Source organism: Ascaphus truei, chromosome 2, assembly GCF_040206685.1.
Source record: "Ascaphus truei isolate aAscTru1 chromosome 2, aAscTru1.hap1, whole genome shotgun sequence".
NCBI lineage: Eukaryota > Metazoa > Chordata > Amphibia > Anura > Ascaphidae > Ascaphus > Ascaphus truei.
Window position 1 is genome coordinate 328342342 of NC_134484.1, and position 21119 is coordinate 328363460.

Sequence of the window (21119 nt, forward strand, 5' to 3'; positions counted from 1 at the left end):
ACAGTGATCTAATTGAGGCAGGCTATTCAAGATCTTTGTTCGTAGTGTATAGGTGGTCACTGCAACAGGAACTCAGCCGCAAACGTGAATGATTAAAAACAGCTTTATTAAACTAGAATGCTGTGCATCACAGAGAACCACTCTGACGCGTTTCGTTCCTGTGTGGAACTTTATCAAAGAGTAAAGGTCTCTCACACTGGAGTCAGATATATACATAGATTCTTATCCTGATTGGTCAACACTTAATTGTAAACAGGCAATTGCAATCAGTGAGTTGTATAATTGGTGTTGGGAGGATCCTATACAGACTGCAGTGTGTGTGATTGATCAACAACATTGATAAAAGTGACAAGTAGACAGTACAAAGTAACATATAAATTAAAATCACAAACAGTGAATTGCAGCATCTATGATATCAAAATATACCATATACAATAAAAATGAATCAAGGTTTAAAGAATCATTGAATCATAAAGTTATAATTCTGTGGAGAATGACAAAACAATTATGAAAACTAATGTATGAAATGGGCACAAAGAGTACCAACTATAGAAATAAATGCAACTATACATCGTTCATACCTCATAGAGAAATATGCAGAATTGGTAAATCAAATTGTGTATTGAACTGTAATGAATTGAAAAATGCATGAGATGCACACAGATACAAACCCCCAAACCTCCCCATCTGATTAACCCATAAGGAAGTGTTTCAACTCCCAGTCCACGTTGATTCCATGGGGATGGAGAGTTTTGAGAGTATATATCCAATACATCTCTTTTTTGTTAAGTGCATTTTCCCTGTTCCCACCTCTAGGGTGACATGGTATATGTTCTATAGCTTTAAAGGTAAAATAATTGAGATTTCCAGCAGAACATGTAGAAAAATGTCTGGATACCGGGTGATTCAGATCTCTTTTTCTGATCAATCGGACATGTTCTGCAATTCTGGTTTTGAGGGGTCTAATAGTGCGCCCCACGTATTTAAGACCACAGGTACATTGTAGGACATATATTACATGGGTAATATTACAATTGAGGAACGTTTGGATGTAATATTTATTACGATCTTTATTATATGAAATGTATCTTGTCTGCACTGCATATCTGCACATGGAGCAATGGCCGCACTTAAAGAAACCTTTTGGTATACTTCTAACATTGGAAACATTAGAACCAGATTGAAACATGCTTGGAGACAAATGAAAGGCCAGTGTTTTGGCTTTGCGGTAACAAAATTTTGGGCCATTTTTCACAATATCACGGATGTCATTATCCAGTGACAGCGTGTGCCAATGTTTGGCAATAATGTTACAGATCTGCTGTGACTGACTGTTGAATGTACTAATAAACATTGGACTATTCACATTGTTAGAGAGTAATGATTGATTTTTCTCAATTTTGGTTTTGCAATTTCTTGCCTTTTTGCGTATTAGTGTACTTCTATCCATGGAATCAGCTCTATTAAATGCAGCGGTAATGTTCTGAGCAGAATAACCCCTTTCTAGAAATCTGTCGGATATTTCTCTAGCCCTCAGCAAAAAGACCTCATGATCAGAGCAAATTCGCTTTAACCTCAAAAATTGGGCCCCTGGGATGTTTTTGATCAAAGATCGTGGGTGACAACTTTGAGCCTTTAGAAGCGTATTTCTAGAATTTTCCTTTCTGTATATATCTGTCTGGATGGACATGTCATTGCCAACATACAGGAGTAGATCAAGAAAGTGAATGTGATGGATATTATGTTGATAAGTAAATTTGAGGTTATAATTGTTTGTGCTAAGGTTATCAATAAAAGAAAGAAGTGAATGGTCATCCCCTTTCCAAATAAAAATCAAATCATCAATATATCGCCCAAAGTAAACGATATTTTGACGAAATAAATTGTGACTATGATAGATAAATTGTGACTCCCAAAAACCCATAAATAAATTAGCATATGATGGTGCAAAACTCGTGCCCATAGCAGTGCCTAGTGTCTGTAAATAAAAATGTGAATCGAATAAAAAATAATTGTGCGTGAGTAAAAAGGAAATAGATTCTAATAGAAAAGTGCAATGTGTTATAGATAAAGTAGATAAATCCAAAAAGTGTTTAATGGCAGCAAGGCCGTGCTGGTGCTCAATAATGGAATACAGGGAGGTCACATCCATGGTGACCCACCTGTATTCTTTGTGCCAAGTGATCCCCTGTATGCTGGCAATGAAATCTGTGGTGTCCCTGATGAACGAGGGTAACTCAAAAACAAGGGGTTGCAAAAACCTGTCCACATACCGCGATAACCCATCTCCCAAAGATCCAATGCTAGCTACTATGGGACGGCCAGGAGGGTCGACCAGCGATTTATGGATCTTTGGGAGATGGTGAAATATCGGAATCACGGGATGTGGACAGGAAAGAAAATCAAACTCTTTTTTGCTGATAACATTAAGGATTTGACCCATATGTAGCAACTCTGTCAATTCATGATGATATAGAGGTGTAGGATTGCTCTTTAGAGGTCTGTATGTCGCACTGTCCTTCAATTGTCTCATTGCTTCACTGAAGTATTGTTTTTTTGACATTATAACTAGAGCACCTCCTTTGTCGGCACTCTTGATAACTAAATCATGCTCTTTTTTTGATGCATGCAATTTCTTGAATTTCAGTGTAAGTTAAGTTCCCTTTTGTGACATTGGAGCAGGAGAACCCTTTTGCCAATATGCGCAAATCGCGTTCAACTAGATGTTCGAATGTGGCGATTGATGGACCCCTATTGGAATTGGGGCAAAATAAAGACTTCGGGCGGTAACCTGAATCTTCGGTACCAAAAAAAGGTTGAGTATGTGTCATCAAGGGTTCACCTTGCAACTCCAATAGGGAGTCCATGTCAGACAGGACACAATTTTCATAAAAATTCAGGGGTGGTAGATCTTACCTGTGGATTTACCTGTGGATTTTTTGAAGCACCGGACAATACGGGGTTCATTCCCCCACAACCACTATTCAAGATCTTTGGCCATTCAACCGGTACCGCAAGATCGGTACTGTCAGAGGAATATTAAACTTGAGAAGGGTCGATTATTATTTGTTTGAAGCATTCATCACTTTAAAATAGAGACATACAGTCTTGGCAAGTTCAAAACCCAAATCCACCAATATAAGCTAATGCTCGCTGTTCACACAGCACATACCATGCTGTGCTTAAAAGCTGTGTGAACAGCAAGCATTGGCTTATAAGGGTTCCATGTAAAATGGATTTCAGGCAAAAGGTGACAGTATGCTCATTTGCATGTAATTTCCCAGAATCTCTTGCCGCAGAGGAAACACTATATGCTAGGTGGTAATGGTGAAAGGCAGGGTTGCAGACTTGTCTAAGACGTGAATGTGTTCACAAGTGATATTTTTGCTATATGCGATATGGTTGAGGTTTTTTGTCGCCTTTTTCACCCGCCATAACTTTTATATAAAATAGTGTGTGTGTGTGTGTGTGTGTGTGTGTGTGTGTGTGTGTGTGCGTGTGTGCGTGTGTGTGTGTGTGTGTATGATTTGGAGTGCTACTGGGTTTGAGACCAAAATGTCCCAAAGCTACATCCAATTACAAATAATTTAATACATTAATATGTATTTTATCTATATTCATTCTTCATAAATATGGGTCATTTAGTTCAATACTTTGGCTAAAATACTGTAAGCCTATAACCACATCACGGTAGACAGTTTTGAGCTTTCTAGGACTCTGCAAGTCCCTCTATGTAAAATGGTATCAATTTTGGGAGGTCTTGTGATCTCTCCTCTTTAGTTTAAGCTCGCCCATACCACTTAATCAGTGTGTCCTGGAACACATGAATGAACAGCCTAGAGATCTCTTCTCCCACCCCCCCCCCACCCCACACACACACACACACACACCTGTCAGATAAGCATTGGTGCTATGAAGGTTCCATGTGAGGGAGTCATGGACCCCCAGGGGAGGGGGTGGAGATTTAAAAAAAAAATCCCCCCACTATAATTATCAGGGCACTTCTGGTTACTAAGCAGTTTGAACTACTTTGTAGTTCAAACATAGCATATTTAGTGCTTCTTACAATTCAACCCTTCAGGCATCACATATGTCCTAATAGAGATATATTAGTATTCTATCTGGTAGTGTTAGGACCTGTGAACTGGGTCTGCCTAGTCGTGGCTCGAATGCTAGTGTAGCCCCTGTAAGTAAGAGCGGGCTACTTATCCTTTTCCTACTGTTGTAAGCCCTGGTAAGAGCAGGCGCCAGTAGTAACAATGGGTTTTCCCCCTCACCAAGCCCTGCCTGAGGGGGAAAATACTGTGTATTTTTGCCATATTGGATGTAGCATTGGGCTTCTCTGTTGCTTCTTGTACACTTCTGTTTACTAACCAGTTTGAACTACTTTGTAGTTCATACATAGCACATTTACTGCTTCTTACAATTTAACCCTTCAGGCATCGCATATGTCCCACACTCCCTGTGTTTTAGCTGCAACATTTTTGTTTCCTCGTCTCTATGCAGTTGCAGAAATACATAAGACAGCATGATATTGGTAGTGTAGTAGTGTAAGGAATCAGGGGACAGTCTGCACAACGTGTCCCCTCCTTACCCACTACTGGTACTGCAGCCGCCGCTGCCTCGGCCCCCCGTCCGGCTCCAGTGCCCGCGGTCACATCCGCCGCTACTCCTGCCCCTTGCCTGGTCCCTGCACCCGCGGTTGCCTCCTCCACAGCCTCCGGGGTCGCGCACGCCAGGCCATCGGCATTACAACGCGCGTGTGGATCCATGCATCTTATGGGCCTTCTTCCGCGGTTGGCTCCGCCCCCGGCTGTCGCGCCACGCTCCCAAGCAGCACACCTGGATCTCACTGCCCCTTGTCTCTTGGTCTCAGTCTCTGCTGGGGCCGCGCCTCTGATCCGCCCCCTCTCTGATTGGTGCCTGCGGGGTACTTAGTTCCTGCTTCCATGTTCAATCAGTGCTCAGCATAATCCTTTGTAGCTTCTTCCTGTCTTGTCTTGTGCTTGGCTCTCGCTCTTGTGTTTCAGTCTCCTTGTTCCCGACCCGGCCTGCCTGTGTACCGCCTCTGGATCTCGACCTCGGCAAACCCTCCATTACGCTTACTTCCAAACTCCTTGGACTCGACTAACGGACTCTCGCTACGTGGCTCTCTCCATCCCCAGACCATTGGCTTATGGACCGACTGCTCTAACTTCTATGACCCGGCAAGTACCCAGCTACGCTCAATACCTCACTCCGTGTGCGCTCCCGCTGCAGTGGGTATGGTCTTTCTCCTTCCCACCTCAGTACCGGGGTCTCATCAGGTTTGCGGGCGGCAAGAGCGTTACAAGGAGCTACATAAATGGGTCTACTGTGATGTGTTTGTAGGCTTTAAATATTTTTGCCAAAGTATTGAACTAAATGACCCACACATGAAGAATTAAAATAGATAAAATACATATTAAGGTACTAAATAATTTGTCCTTGAATGTTGCATTGAGGCCTTTTTGCCTCTTGTCTTCAAAATGGAGTCCTTGAGTGGCTATGGCAATGGTACAAGAACGCAATTCTCCATATCCCAAATCAAGAGGCTCATTGCAAAGGCAGACACTTCCAGTTGAAGGCTTTGTGGTTTGGTTTGGCGACAGCACCTCGGATGTTCACCACCATGATGGCTATAATAGATGCAAAACTTTGCCAAATCGAAATATTTTTCACGCCTTATCTAGATGATTAGCTTGTCAAGGCTCCCTCAGAACACCTGGCACAGCTTCATGTCCAATTGGTTTTCAACGAGTTAGAGGACAACGGATAGACCATAAACATGGAGCTAAGGTTCCTGCTCAAATAATTCAATTTCTCGGGATCCTGTTCAATACTCAACAGGGTATTGTATTGTTACCCTCCCCCACCCCTCATTGAACATGACCAACATTGTTTGGGATGTTGCATTGTAGATGAGGTTGAAAAAAAGACATAACCATCAAGCTCAACCTTAAATTTAGACTCGTTCCTACGGATCATACCTCCATCCCGCCTACAGCACTTCATTGGGCTCCTAAACTCCGCCATAGAATCTGGCCCATAGAACCATGTCTATCTCGAATGGCTACAGTTTTATTCAATGCGGGAGGACCAGGTTTCACACACTGAAGTCTGCTCTGGTGGACAAAGGAGGAGAACCTTCAAAAAGTCAGGTCCATGACTCCCTACACATGGAACCTTCATACCACCAATGCCTGTCTGGCAGGATGGGAGAGGCCTTCTGCAAAGACATGTCAGTCTAGTGGTAATCCATACAGAACAAGTTACCATCAACATCCTCGAGATCCCTGATGAAGCCATTGCTATTGGCGAAACACGTAGGAGGAGGAGCCTATTGAGGGTTACGATTTCATCTACAAAGAGAGCAAACTATTAGAACAGTGCATCTGCTGCTTCATCTCCAACACCCAGGATGACTGGGCCGATCTGCTACCATAGGCAGAATTTGCTCACAATCTACAGAATGAGTCATCCCAGGAGTCACCATTCTTCGCCAATTTCGGCTTTCATCCATCTGCACTCCCTGCCTCTGGGCTTCTGTCAGAGTTCCCAGCTGTAGATAACCGGATCGGAAAGTTGCAGGAACTGTGGGCTAAGATCCGGGTGAAAGCTGTTGCTTTCCAAAAGAACCATGCTGACCTGCATAGGCGTTCTTCCCCGGAATATAAACTTGGAGACATGGTGTGGCTCTCAACGAGGAACATCAAGTTGAGGACGCCCTCCACGAAACTTGTCGCCTAGATTTATTGGTCCATTCCCGATCAGCGAAAGGATTGATCCAGTGGCTTTCCATCTGCACCTACCACCCACCATGAGAATACCTGCAACATTTCATGTCTCAGTTTTCAAACCTTACATACAGGACCCATCTTACTCTGTTCCCGTGGCCCCACCTCAGCCTCTCCTAGTAGATGGTCAGGAGGAATTCGAGGTGCAGTCCATCCTCGACTCCAGGATGTCCCGAAGAAGTCTACAGTATCTCATCAACTGGAAGGATTTCGGCCCTGAGGAGCGTTCCTGGATTCCTCGGAGTCAACTCCACATGCCTAGACTCGTCCGGGAGTTCCACCATAAATACCCGAAGAAACCATCCTTTGAGCGCCCGGAGGTTGTTCCGCGGGGATGGGGGTATTGTGAGGATCATATGCAGTCTCTGCCCTCGTCAAGATCCAGTCACCTGATTGGCTCTTGCTACTCTCCTGCCTGCAGGAGTAATCCTGCGTCTGATTTGCCGGTCCTGCTATTTAGGCTCAGCCTCTTCCACCAGGAAGTTAGCTTAGCATAAACCTTGTGACATTTGCTGGTCGCAAGCACCCTGCATTGTCTCACCATGCCTTGCCTCGTTTACCTTGGATTTCGCTGCTGTCTCCAATCCTTGACCTCGGCTTCCCTACGACTACCCTGCTCTCTCCAATGCTCCACCTCGGCTTCCCTACGACTACCCAGCTCTCTCCAATCCTCGACCACGGCTTGTCTTCAACAATTCTACATGCTCCTACCCTTGACCCGGCTATCCATGGCTATGAACTTGCACACCAGACGCGACCTCGCGTCTCTAGGTCGGTGTTTCCTAAATCCCCCACCTTGGCCTTGTGGTCCTGTCCAGTTTGTGGCGAGCATCCGTTACAAGGACATAGGCTTCATCGTGCATATGCGCACACTGCTGTTGGGAGTCATCTTTCACAGGCGCTTGCTTAGTGGGGTACTTTCCCTAACTATAAAACAATAACCAAGGACAGGTATGACTCTCTTACCTAATACATATAAACGTATATACATATCAATAGTGAGGCTCCTCCACTGCTTACTCCCAGGAATCTTACTTCCAGAATCTTCTCACAAGTATATGTAACCCCTTCGTAACGCGCTATCACCAGGCTTAACGTGGACCTGGCTAGGTTTCTGCCATCACCCTGTATCATGTGATGGGAGTGAGAGCCAACACAGTTAAACCTTTAGTGCCATTAACCCCTTAATTGTAATAGTAGTTCCCAGAGGGGGGCTACAGATCTTCAGGCCTCGGTGGAGGCGAGATTTGGGAAGAAAGAATTATAATAATAATAGCATGTTCTTGTATAGCGCTGCTAGTTTTACGTAGCGCTTTACAGAGACATTTTGCAGGCACAGGTCCCTGCCCCGTGGAGCTTACAATCACAGGGAGATAAAGTGACGTGCCCAAGGTCACAAGGAGTAGACACTGGGAATTGAACCAGGCTCCCCTGCTTCAAACTCTCAATGCCAGTCAGTGTCTTTACTCACTGAGTCGCTCCTTCTCTCTATTATGGCTTGTGAAAGCTTCAGCTACTAAGGATGTATTCACCCAATCTATAAAAACTTCTTTGGAACATCCTAGCTGTTTCTGGCTGCTATAGAGGACACTGAAGCAGCCAGAAACAGCTGGGATATAACGCAACCTCCTAGCTGTGGTATGACAAGAATTCTGACGCAAGGTTGGCCTGTTCTCTGGTCCGTTATTTGTTACCTAAGCTCCAAAAAAGGAAGCACAAATGAATGAGAAATGCAGGCAAAATGAAAAACAAAAGTGAGAGAAGTAGGCTGCCATAGAGGACTTGAGGAAACCATAATACCGGTACATTTCCTAGTTTTTGTACAAGTTCTTGGAAGCTTAGAGACTTGGAGGGCTGTATAGCAAAGTATGGAATCAGTTTGGTGGAGCATCGGAATTTACCTTCCCTTTTTTTTTTTTTAAAGTATACACCAAAACTAATTGTTTTCTACTGCCTCCCGCCCAATTCCAAAATGTAGTTGCATTTGTTTTACAGAGACACAACACTGTTCTGACAATAAATGTTTCACTGTGATATTTTTATCTGGTATTGTTACTGTTGCTTGTAGTAGAGTGCAGGGAATTCGTTTAGGGAACGGGACGTTTGGCCGTAACGAGCTCTGCCGCCAAGCATGTCGCTGCTTGGACAAATCTCTAGTGGGACACCTGACCACAGCGCAAAATGTCTGCCGTGTACGTTCCCGCAGCCGCCTCCCCCCACTCCAACAACAAGCCCGACAAGCCAGCTCCGATAAGCACATGTTTAAATGTCCCGCGCGGGACCGCTACACTGCCAGGAGCGCAAAAATGCAAAGTGATGAGCTGCTCTACGGTTAGGTGTTCCGCCGGTGACTTGCATGGTGGCGCAGTACTGGCGGCCAAACATGATAGACCGATTTATTTTAAAGCTAAACTGTGTCGTAGAGGTCACCTATTCTCCAAAACACCCTTGCACCTTTCTGTGGGCTAGAGCCACAAGCTCCTTAACCGATTTTAGCACAACGTAAGTTAACACTCACTAAGAGAAAGAGAGAGAGAGACTGCAAACCGCAATCCCTATAACTGTTTTAAAAAAAATGTAGGCCAGTAATTGTTATTGGCTACCCCTTATGATTGGTTAGATCAAAACTGACTTTTAATTATATAATTTATTTGTTAAAAAAAACAAACGTATTTTTTTTTTTAACAATTTATTCTAGATCTGCGAGGAGCTACTCCAGTTTCTAAGGTATATTAAAAAAAATATATATATATGCACACATACATCTTTCTAATGTGTGCTGTGATCAGGGTTTTGAGAAGGTGATGCTTGAACAACATTAGCAGATAATATAAATAGCAGCTGCAGTGAAAGATAAGGGCTTATTTCCCGCACGGTTGTGGTGATCTCACAAGTAATTTCATACGTGAAAGGAATGAATTCCCATTTAGAATTCTCTTTTTCCTGAGCTTGCATTTCTATTCATGCCTGTCTATAAATTGCATGCGTTCAGCTGGAGATGACTTGAACGATTTTCCAGCCACACACTGTCCATGATATTAAGTTAAATCACATCCGTCTAAGAAAGTGTTTTATTTAGTTTCTTCCATGTACTACGTTTTGAGCCACGTTTACAGTGCTAAACTGTAAGGTACCTTTTTTATGGGCCCAAACAAGTGTTTGGGCCCTGTGGTGTCTTATTTCTTAAAGCTTGCTATACATCGCCCTTTGTATTATCAATAACAAGATAAATGTTAATTAAATAGGATATTGTTTCTATTTCACAATTCTTTCACTTACTGTAGGCCCCCTTTTGGTCGGCTGTGAAGCAGTCTTACCCTATGCACGTGAAAATGTTCACTCCATTCATAAGTGAATGGATTCAACATGAAAATCAATTCATTTCAAGTGAGTGGAGATTGTATATACAGTATGTATATTCTGTGTTCTTTTCAGCTCTGATGACTCCCTGGTTTCAGAGAAGGTGTCCCGCCAGTTACTTCCTGGTTGTTTTTAAATGCCGGCGTCAGTCGGGCCAATAGGAAGCCGCAACGGATAACAATGCAGCTTCCTATTGGCCCACGTAATGCAGGAGATTTACACACCATTTTGTTTCCCCTGGCAGGAATGTTACCATCTGCTCCTTCCTTGGTAAATATCTCAGGGACCAGGGGGTCATCGGAACTGACATTTACATGGTGAAGCTCCGGAGAAAACAACAGGGGCAAAAAGAAAACAATGATTAGGAGAAACTGCTCCTTTTAAAGCAACGATGTAGGTTTCATTTTTTTTAAAATTATTATAGGATTGGAGCAGGGGGTCTCTGGAGCTGAACCCCATTCATTTCAGCTCTGGGGACGCCCTGCTTTCAGAGATACTTGCGTCCGAAGGGGGTGTCGGTATCTCAGTGGAGTTTAAAGGCCCTGGCCCATAGGATGCCGCACCGGATGATGTCACAGATTCCTATTGGTCCGCATGACGTGAGACATTTAAATGCCGCCATTTTGTTAGGCACACAAGTTCCCTGACTGCAGAGATACCGGCACCCCCTTCGGAGGTAAGTATCTCCGGAAGCAGATGGTCCCCAGAGCTGAAATTAATGGGGTTCAGCTCCGGAGACCCCCTGCTTCAATCCTGTAATTAAAAAAAACACCCCCAACAACAACAAATGAAAGGTGTATTGCTGCTTTAAAAACCAGACTATTCCTTTATGTACAAGAGCTCCTCGTCACAGGTTTGCTAACTGCTCCCTGTTTTTGAAGAGGCTTAAAATGACACCAGAACACATTTCTGCTAATGGAAGTCTTGGCATGAAAATAAAAATCTCCAAATCGGTTTTATTTGCTCGTGACCTCTCAGTATCTCCAATTACATTCACTCTTTTCTGTGGCAAGCAAAGAAAATGCCCTTTCCTTTGCCATTTGCAGGGCTAAGGATTTTGATGCCTACGGGAGAAGCCTGGAAGGGCTTTTACTTATATACAGAATTCCAGGAAACAGGTATTTTCATATTTATACTTTATTTTCATTTTTTTTTTGTGCACCTGCTCAACGAGGCATTTCACCTTCCGTCCATCTCTTGTTTTTCAGCGATATCAAAGCGAAGGTATATCTTGCCTTGCAGTCGCTAGAGGCAGATCTGTGTGGAATGGTCACTCTGTTCAGGTAATTTATGGCTTAAAGCATCAATACTACACCCCCTCCCCCCCCCCTTTTTTATTTTATTTATTTTCTTTGTATATGTGGCAATGTATATTTCTACATTTTTACCCAAGATGGCAATCGTTTGGTGCGCCTGTTATAAATCTGTCAAAATCCTGGTTGTGTGCCTAACATAATGGCTGCTTTAGTCAGTGTAACTCGGCAGCTGTAATGTATCCTTATATTACTAAGGTAACATTATCTTTTTGCAGCTCCAACTGCTGGGAATATTGGCAACAAATGATCACAAGCAGGAAAGTGTTGCAAATATCTCAAAGGATGCTTTATAGGAGCAATCCAAGACCGCAAATGTTTTTTTTTATATAGAATTGAGGCAGGGGGTCTCAGAGATTAACCCCGTTAATTTCCGCCCCTGGCTCCCCCTACTTCCAGAGATACTTATCTTCATAGTCAGTGCCGGTAGCTGCTCTATCTCGGGGCTTTCATGTTTGAATCTCCCGCCTCACATGGGCCAATAGGAAGCTGCACCGATGATGTCATGGCTCCCTATTGGCCCGCATGCCTGGAAATATCTGAACAGCATATATATTGTGAACCATGCATGCCGAGGCACAAAGAAAAACAGAGGGAGTGCACTGAGTATAGACAATACTCGACAGGGCACCCGGAGCTGTTGATAGAGGGTTTGCTTATACTTGTTCACTGATTGACATCTGATATCTGCATATGTTCTGTGTCTTTTACAATATTCTTGTATTTACATTTATTGTTTGATATTTGATATCTGCTTATGTGATTTGCCCTCTTTAGACTTTAGATTTATATCATTAGCTGAGTGTGGGATTATTTGACATTGGGGAGGGAAGGCTTAGGGAAGTACCTCTGGGACCCCTTGGGACCAGGGGGAATGGGCCAGATGAAGAGGTCACCCCTCGAAACGTCGCCCCCCTAGTTTGCTTTCCTTTTTCCATTTTTGTGATTTTTTCCTTTTCTTTCGTGTTTTTTTCCCCTTCTCCTTCTTTCCCCTCTACCCCTTTTTATTTTTTGATTTTCTCTATGGTGATATTTATTCTTGCATTGGCGTATTGGCTATTGTTGCTATATTTTCAGTTTATTATTAGTGTCATTAAATTATTCATATTCCCTACACTGGTATTTGCCTATATCTATAGCTGTGAGACAGAGAGTGCTGGTACTATCTTTTGGTTTGTTAGTACTTCTGAAGGGAATTAGGGTCCCTTCCTGTTCCGTGCACCCTGCAACCTTGCTGAGTCATTGTGTCAGAGTGCTGTCTATCACCCCCTCCTTTCTACCATATATTATTAAATGTTCCACAACAACAACAATTGCAATAATCAAAACAATAATCAAAAAGAATCAGCTGCAGCAGATTCAATCTCAACCACCCCAGTGTACATCTGTGTTGCCTCAAAGGCATACAGCCTTTGGCACAGCCAAAGGGTGTAAACCGTTTGCTGCCGTTTCGCTGATGTTCGGTGATATTTCAATCTGAAACTCTATAACCCAGTTCTTTTAATATAACCATGTATTTTTTATAACTCGATGCCCAGGACGTACTTGAAAACGAGAGGTAACTCTTAATGTATTACTTCTGGGTAAAATATTTTTATAAATAACAATAATAAAATTAACTTACAATCTAGCTAAAACTGCTTGCTGAGGTGTAACCGGGAGATCCGGAGATTTGAACCAAAGGGTAGATGTAAAACGGGTCCGGATCGAAGCTCCATTGGTCGCGTCCTCCTGTCTCCACCGGTACACCTCTCAGCTCGTGGACGCTCCGCAGCAGCCCCTCGTGACCTCTACGCATTTCGTACAACGTAGATGCCGAGGAGAGCTGTTACCGGCACCTAATTCGCAGGTATCTCCAGAAGCAGGGGATCCCCGGAGCTGAAATTAACAGGGATATATATATATTTTATATTTTATTTTATATATATATATATATATATATATCCCTGTTAACTTCAGCTCCGGGGAACCCCTGCTTCTGGAGATACCTGCGAATTAGGTGCCGGTAACAGCTCTCCTCGGCATGTACGTTGTACGAAACGCGTAGAGGTCACGAGGGGCTGCTGCGGAGCGTCCACGAGCTGAGAGGTGTACCGGTGGAGACAGGAGGACGCGACCAACGGAGCTTCGATCTGGACCCGTTTTACATCTACCCTTTGGTTCAAATCTCCGGATCTCCCGGTTATACCTCAACTCTTAATGACCATTGTAATGAGTTTTAAAGCAGCAATCCAAAGGGGAAGGAAAGAAGGAAAGAAATATATATATATATATATATATACACTGGATAATCATGGACACATGACACAAAGCTTGGCCCCCTGCAGACGCACTTACTAGTATTCCCTCCTACTGTCTCTGTACGTTCTCCCTACCTACCAATTAGATTGTAAGCTCCTCGGAGCAGGGACTCCTTCCTTAATGTTACTTTTACAGTATGTCTGAAGCACTTATTCCCATGATCTGTTATTTATATTTGTTATTTATATGACATGTATTACTACTGTGAAGCGCTATGTACATTTTATGGCGCTATACAAATAAAGACATACATACATACATACATAGATATATATATTTCTTTCCTTCCCCTTTGGATTGCTGCTTTAAAACTCATTACAATGGTCATTAAGAGTTGAATAAGAAAACAAGCTGAATCTCAAACTGACCAGTGAGATCCAAACTGAGAGGCTGAATTTTTTGGATATCACTATCTTTTTAAGGACAGTAAGGGTGACCTTATTACCACTAGTTACCGAAGGAACTGCTCCACTGATGCTGAGTTTGAAGAACAGGCATGACAGCGGCTTTATAATTCCTCTCCAATCATTGCTGTTTTTGAATTGTTGTAGCTTTCTTTGATAATTCAGTGGATTTCATTTTTTTTATTTTTTTATATATTATAAATAAGCTCTTGAAACGACTTATACGCATCATTTTCGTTAGACTGCGCATTCCCGGTTTCAAAATCTGAACTTTTCAAATTTGGACATTTTAATTTGAACTCTGTCGAATAGTTTGAAGTTCGGTGCTAACTCTGAACAATTAAAATACAAAAGAAATACTAGCAAAAGCCCAGAAAGCCTCATCCCCGGATTTATTTATTTATTTATTTTTCTTATGAAATCGCCTAACTTAACCGAACCTAATTTCTAAAAAGAAATTCATATTTTTTTTTTTTTTCAAATCCAAATGTGTTTGGGCAAAAAACAAAAAAGATTATAAATGTTTTTTTAAAAACCAAAACCAGTGGAAGTGCCCTCCCTTAATTTTTAGTTCAGTAAACATTTAACTTTCAATCCATTGCAACTGACATCCTAAACCTATACCAAATGGGGCAGACTTTATGTGTTATATGTTAACAGGACTAGGTTGGACAACCCTAGATTCCAGGCGTAAGTTACCTAATTATCCGATCAGGCTTCTCACCCCTTCTGTGCACTGCACTTTTCACCTAAAATCCACCTCCAGAAGTATACGTGCGGTTCCATGGTTCAATAAAGGACCTAGTCACTCTTCCTTCTCTTACTGGGCATCTAACTTCTGGAACAGTTTTTCTCAAATTTAAGATCTTGCAAGACTTCTACTGTTGCATACATTAAGTGTGTATAATGTATGTGTAGCCCCCTGTAAACAGCACGGGCTATACCTATTGTATTGTATTGTATGTCTTTATTTATATAGCGCCATTAATGTACATAGCGCTTCACAGTAGTAATACATGTGGTAATCCAATAAATAACAGATAATATAAATAACAGATCATGGGAATAAGTGCTTTAGACATTAAGGAAGAGGAGTCCCTGCTCCGAGGAGCTTACAGTCTAATTGGTAGGTAGGGAGAACGTACAGAGACAGTAGGAGGGAGTTCTGGTAAGTTCTGGTACCTATCTTCCTCCTACTGTGGTAAGTCCTGTTAAGGGCAGGCACCAGTAGTTATCATGTGTTTTCCCTATTCCTAGCCCTGCCCTGATTGGTAGACGCAGGCCTCTGACTCTGCTGCAGGCACGAGACAGAGGGGAGGCTCTGCTGACATCATTAGGGGTGGGGCGGACTCTATATTTAGCAGCCGCTCCTGTAAGTGACGAGTCTGTTCTAGCTGTTCTGTCCGAGGAGTTGGAGGAGACAGTGCGGTCTCACCTGTGCTGTCGTGCAGGAGCCAAGAGAGGAGAGGAGAGACTCAACCACGTTGAGTAGAGCTGGTAGCACAATAGACCCGGTGGACCAATGCCCCTCACCCCGCTGCTGGGGGTGATGGGGAGAATCCAGTCTCCACCCAGAGGCTAACCTCTGCGGTGGGCCGCGGGGTATTGCCGCCCCAGCCCAGACCATCCTGTCGGAGGAGAGACTTGGAGGGAAGGAGAGGAGGAAGGACTTGTACAAGGAGGAGAGTGGAGTGTTAGCAGAACATTGCTGTTGTTGTTGTGGCTGCTGGTCACCACTACATTTGGAGTCGCTGCTCTGACCAATAAAGAGACTATACTTTTATACAAAGACTGTGTTGTGAGTTTGGAGTATTCAACCCCTGGACCAGGGGGGTTCTTCTATACAGGTCCTATCCCATATTCCTGGGAGTATAGAAGATGGAGACGCTGCACCACTAAGAAAGCATGGAGGCTACCACCCCAGAAGCCTGGTCCTGTCTCCCCAATAACAACGCGGGAAGCTCAGGCCCTCCTGTTCCACACAGGTATGCACCACCACTATGCATGTAATCTGCCCTCACGCACCCTAGACACCACCGATGATTCGGGGGGGGGGGGGGGGGGGAATAAGGGTTACATATGTAATGTTAGCATTATAATATTCTGTACCCAGGACATGCTTAAAAATGAGAGAGAACTCAATGTAATTTCTCCTGCATTAGAGCTAGACATTGATGATCCTTTTTGCCAACTGTACTGTTCCATTCTTTTTGATTGTCCTTTTAGTCCCTGTTTTTGATCACTGATGTTTCCATGAAAGACGCAGCATTAAACTTTACAAACTGACAAAATTCAATTATTTTTGGAAAAAAATACAAAGCGTGTGATCATGCAATAATTTAAATTCAAGGTGCAACCACCTTTTTGTGAACAATTTAACAATCTAATTGGCTTCCATAAACTAATCTAACATGCTTCAAGCCAATATTTGTCTATTTGGTATTTTGGACTGAATTGCTCATTTCAATTTTCAGGGGGTTTCTGAATGGGGCTGTGTTTGTTTATCATTTTCTTTATCCTTGGCCCACTCGGCCCTCATCATTTTGCCGATAATGGGAGGGTGAGAGCGAGGGCTCTGTCTGTTGACAAGATGGTGACCTCACAAACAAGGGCGTAGCTGGAGAAAATGAAACACTTCCCAAGACTTAACTCACCATGTTTACAAACTGAAACTTTGAACAAAGATGTCAAAATACTTCTAGGTGACAGATCGTGGTAAATGGGGAATCAATCACTTGGATGTAACCTCTTAAATGTCATTGTCATTAATACACTATGGTCCTTGGAGAGAGAAATCCCTTCTAGGACCAAAGTGCACTAATTCCAGTAATCTGTTTAACCTCTTTTGGGTAATTGATACCTTTTTTGATACCCAAATCTGACACCCATAATAAGTACTTATTTTTTGTTTAAGTTTAGGCATGGGAGGGTTATGATTCCCTCTGGCTGCTCCCTTTTTTGTGGGATGTCACTGTGTGTTCGGTAAGTGCGTGTACAGCCAGAGACCCCATATCCCCACCTCCCCTTGTGTTAATGGGCTTCATGATGAGGACAGTGTGGGATAAGGATAGATAAAACACTTTACAAATACTTCAACATTCAGAGGCCTGCAAAAAATCCAACTGGCCAGCAATGTGAGATTGCACGCTTTTAAAATGCTTGATTTAGTACCAGAGAAGCAAGTTTACTTGGACCACTCCAAAGCCACACATGTTGGACTTACGCTCAAAACCTTTGGTATCAGCAAGTAGAACAGATTTACTTTATTAATAGTTTATTAAAATAAAATATCATTCTTCTGCCACCTATGTAAAAACAAAGGTGTTCTTAAAATGGTGATATATATTTTTTAAGGCTAAATAGACCATCCCCACTAGAGAGGTGTGAGATTTGCTCCAAAGTTCACAATCAAGGCAAGATTTGCCCTTTGTGACACAAATGGTTTCACATAAATCACAAACTTCACCAAGCATTAAGTCGGTGTGCCTTGACTTTTTATATACTTCCATTTTCTCTAAATGAAGGTGAAAATCTGGCAAAATTTGTGAAATTGGCAAAATTCGGCCAAATTGGCAAACGTGTGCTCATTTATCAGCAATGTAACTTGTGAAACGTTAGTGAAAAAAATGCTACATTTCCTGAAAATGTATAAAGAACTTCTCAAACCACTTTTGAAGATATTTGCCCAGCCTAATCCTCTGCCTACTCTTGATGTACCATGCCTCCTAATTGGGTGGGTGGTAGGGAAGAGAAGTTACAGTAAACAATCTTTCATTTGTTCGTTGTAAAACTAGATGCAAAGAAAGTATGTCAATATTTTTACAATTCTGCAATTAACCTAATTACCAAAAAAAACGATCTATTTTTTTTTGTTTTTTTTTTATGAACTATTTGTTTTAGCTTCAAGCATGGCCTACATACAACTAAAGAGCCAACTAATTACTCATGCCTTGATTTGTGGGCTTGACACAAGCTCAAAGTACTTCATTAATTTCTGTCCGAATGCTTGAAGCGTCATGCTTACCTGCTAAAATACATATCTAACGCTTGTTTTTTCTCATACCTGTTTATTGGCATGTTGCTTTAATATTCTGGATTTGTAGTGCAACATATCTGGATTTATTTGACTATTGTAATCTCCATGCTGGATCAAGATGGTTTTTATTTTTCCTAGACCCAACACTGATGTGGACAGAGTGGCCACAATGCTACATGGAAGAGTAGGAAACCTTTCTCCCAGAACTGCAGGTAAAAGTTGGTTTAAATACTGTATGAATGCTCTTCATTGTTTTATTGTTAATATTTTACTAAGCCTTAAGGAGAAGGTGTTTCATTCTGGTACAGTGGAGAACAAGGATAAATCAACATTTTTATTTTTTTTAAATTTTATTTAGATAATTGTATGGTTCTCGAGCATCTAGAGATGAAGATGGTAGAATCCAGAAAGGGGGAACTCTGCATCTCCGATTCTTAAACACCGGTTCATTCACAGATCTATAAATACAGGCTGAGAAAGATCTTGAAATGGGATGACCATGTCTGACCAACAACATGGCAAACTGTATCCAAAAAGGGAAAGAAACGGCACTCCACAGGACTTTGCAAAGCTCTGTGGCGTGCCGTTTCTTTCCTTTTTGGATCCAGTTTGTAACTCCTGGGGGGTGTAACCGTGCACCCCCCGAGGCAATTCAACAGATGAAGTGAGTGCTCCTACTTTCAAACTGGTTGACCAACAACATAGACAATGGTAGCAGAAAAAGACAGCAGACTAAATTTGGCAGGGTTTGATTTGAAACATTTGTGTATACAGTACTTGGATTATTAATTATATAGCTCTATATGCAATTTTGGTGCCCACATTTTTTTTGTCCATTTTTCACTGAAGTTATACAGTGACAACCTGTTAAGTACAACACCTGCCAATTCCATGTCCCGAAGGTTCTCTTCCTCACAATCAGGTTATCTGAAACGAGTCTCTTATGTTGAAATAGCCGGTACACACACACTACCATGAAATATTATTAAATTGTAAGAACAAAATAAGTTTGGTCTCTGTACCCATCCAATTTTCTAATTTCTCTCCCCTTCCTGCTGGAACATTAACCCTTACAATTTTAAGATATTCGTCCCCAAGTAGAGTTGCCAGACGTCCTGTATATACGGGATTGTCCCATATTTCATTGACTTGTCCTGGAAAGGTCTGTCGGGACACATAATTGTCCTGTATTTTAGTGCCTTGACGTGAAATGATGTGTGGAAATGAGCCAAGAAAAACAGTGCTTCACAAAAAAAACGAATATTTCCGTGTGACTTTGGAACGATTTTACATATGAGTCCATAAATATTTTGAATTAAAGGGGATCCCATGAATTAGATACGTCCTTTGATTTGGATAAGTTAAATATATCCGAGTACATACGGAGTATCTAAGGAGGAGGCTGGGGTATAAGACTGGGGAAACCTGATGGGGAAAAAACAGTCCTGATTCTTGTCTATCTGAGGTCCACAATGTAATAAGCCATCCATACAGACCCCACTGTGAATGGGACTGCCAAGGTACTTGAAGGAAAACCTTTATTCCTCGCCTAGGCTTCAGAACTGAGAGGAACCTTTCCTCTGTCAAGAAAGCTGAAGGCCTTGTGACTGGATACACAATCTGCACCGTTTGCAGCAGACTTCCCAGGAAGCTTTCACGCCCTGCAACTTATCTCCGATTTTTGTTGAACTTACAGGCCCGGGAATACGAAAGAAATGAAACGTAACGCAAGCCAGGTTTCAAATCCTTTGTCACAATTTATTACTCATAGGGTAATGACTTTTATACCAGAAAAAGAAGATATTGGTTAGAGGCGTAACATAGGTGTAACATAGGCGTAACCTGGGTGTGTCTTGGGCGTAGCATTGATTAGAGGCGTGGTTTAAGGGCAGGACATATTAGTGGCATGATTTTGGGACGTGTTTCTCCCAATACAGGAAATGTCTGAATACATAGCTTATTCATTGTCTGTTATCAAAAGAGACCTTGAATCTCAAGCAACTAAGTTATACTATTTTGCGTCTTTCAGAGAATCAGTCTATTATATTCTAACTAAAAGAGCAGGACACTGACAATAGAAAAAGTATCTTAGCAATATCCTGAGCAGGAAGAAAGGAAATGTAATTTGGCAGAAACTGAGTGCATTAGGAATTATATTTCAGCAAAAGGCTGACTACAGAATCTTAACTAGTTATGATCAGACAAAATGGATGCTTAACACAAGTGTGGATTCTGGCTTGACCTACTGGTCCTAACAGTACTCATGGAGATCCCGCTGGTGATGGACTCTTGGCGTGCTCCTGCCGCAGGAACGATACAACAGCTGAAGATACGGAGAGGCGGTGCACAGCAATTTGAAAAATTAAGGACTCGAACCTGCAATATTTGCATAATTTATTGGCACATCTCTAAAACTGGGTAAGGAGAACTCTTGCCCGTAAGGCACAAAACGCATAAGAGTTCTCCTTACCCTGTATTAGAGATGTGCCAATAAATTATGCAAATATTGCAGGTTAGAGTCCTTCATTTTTCAAATTGCTGTGCACCGCCTCTCCTTTTCTTGAACTGAAATGCCTGAACTTAAAATTACTGTCATTAAAAATTAATAGATTTCTACTTAAGTGTCATAATTGCCTTTTCCAATAAATGTCGCCTTACTAAATTATTAAAATAAAAACGTTGGGACACTGCCTGGCCATCTCATAATACCATGACACCCACCACTATAGGCGTTACTTGTTCTGCCAGCGCAACTTGTTAGTTCAGTGCCCGTCCTGCCAACAGCAGAGAAGATGAAAACCAAAGTATATAGTCTTTAAGCGGGAGATACCATTCAGCTGTAAGAATTTGCAAGTCATTCATCACTCATTATGACATCACACTTTCATAC

At 42.2% G+C, this 21119-nt stretch overlaps 1 protein-coding gene across 1 annotated transcript in view; it reads left to right on the top strand.

Moving 5' to 3' along the window:
- The window catches only part of LOC142488242 (mediator of RNA polymerase II transcription subunit 1-like), a 70000-nt gene that overhangs the window by 26302 nt on the left and 22579 nt on the right, over positions 1 to 21119 (top strand). Inside the window, exons 7-10 of the mRNA XM_075588611.1 lie at positions 9514 to 9542; positions 11222 to 11293; positions 11384 to 11458; positions 18368 to 18441. Of these exons, the coding sequence (XP_075444726.1) occupies positions 9514 to 9542; positions 11222 to 11293; positions 11384 to 11458; positions 18368 to 18441 (250 nt within the window). The remainder of the gene's footprint in view (positions 1 to 9513; positions 9543 to 11221; positions 11294 to 11383; positions 11459 to 18367; positions 18442 to 21119) is intronic.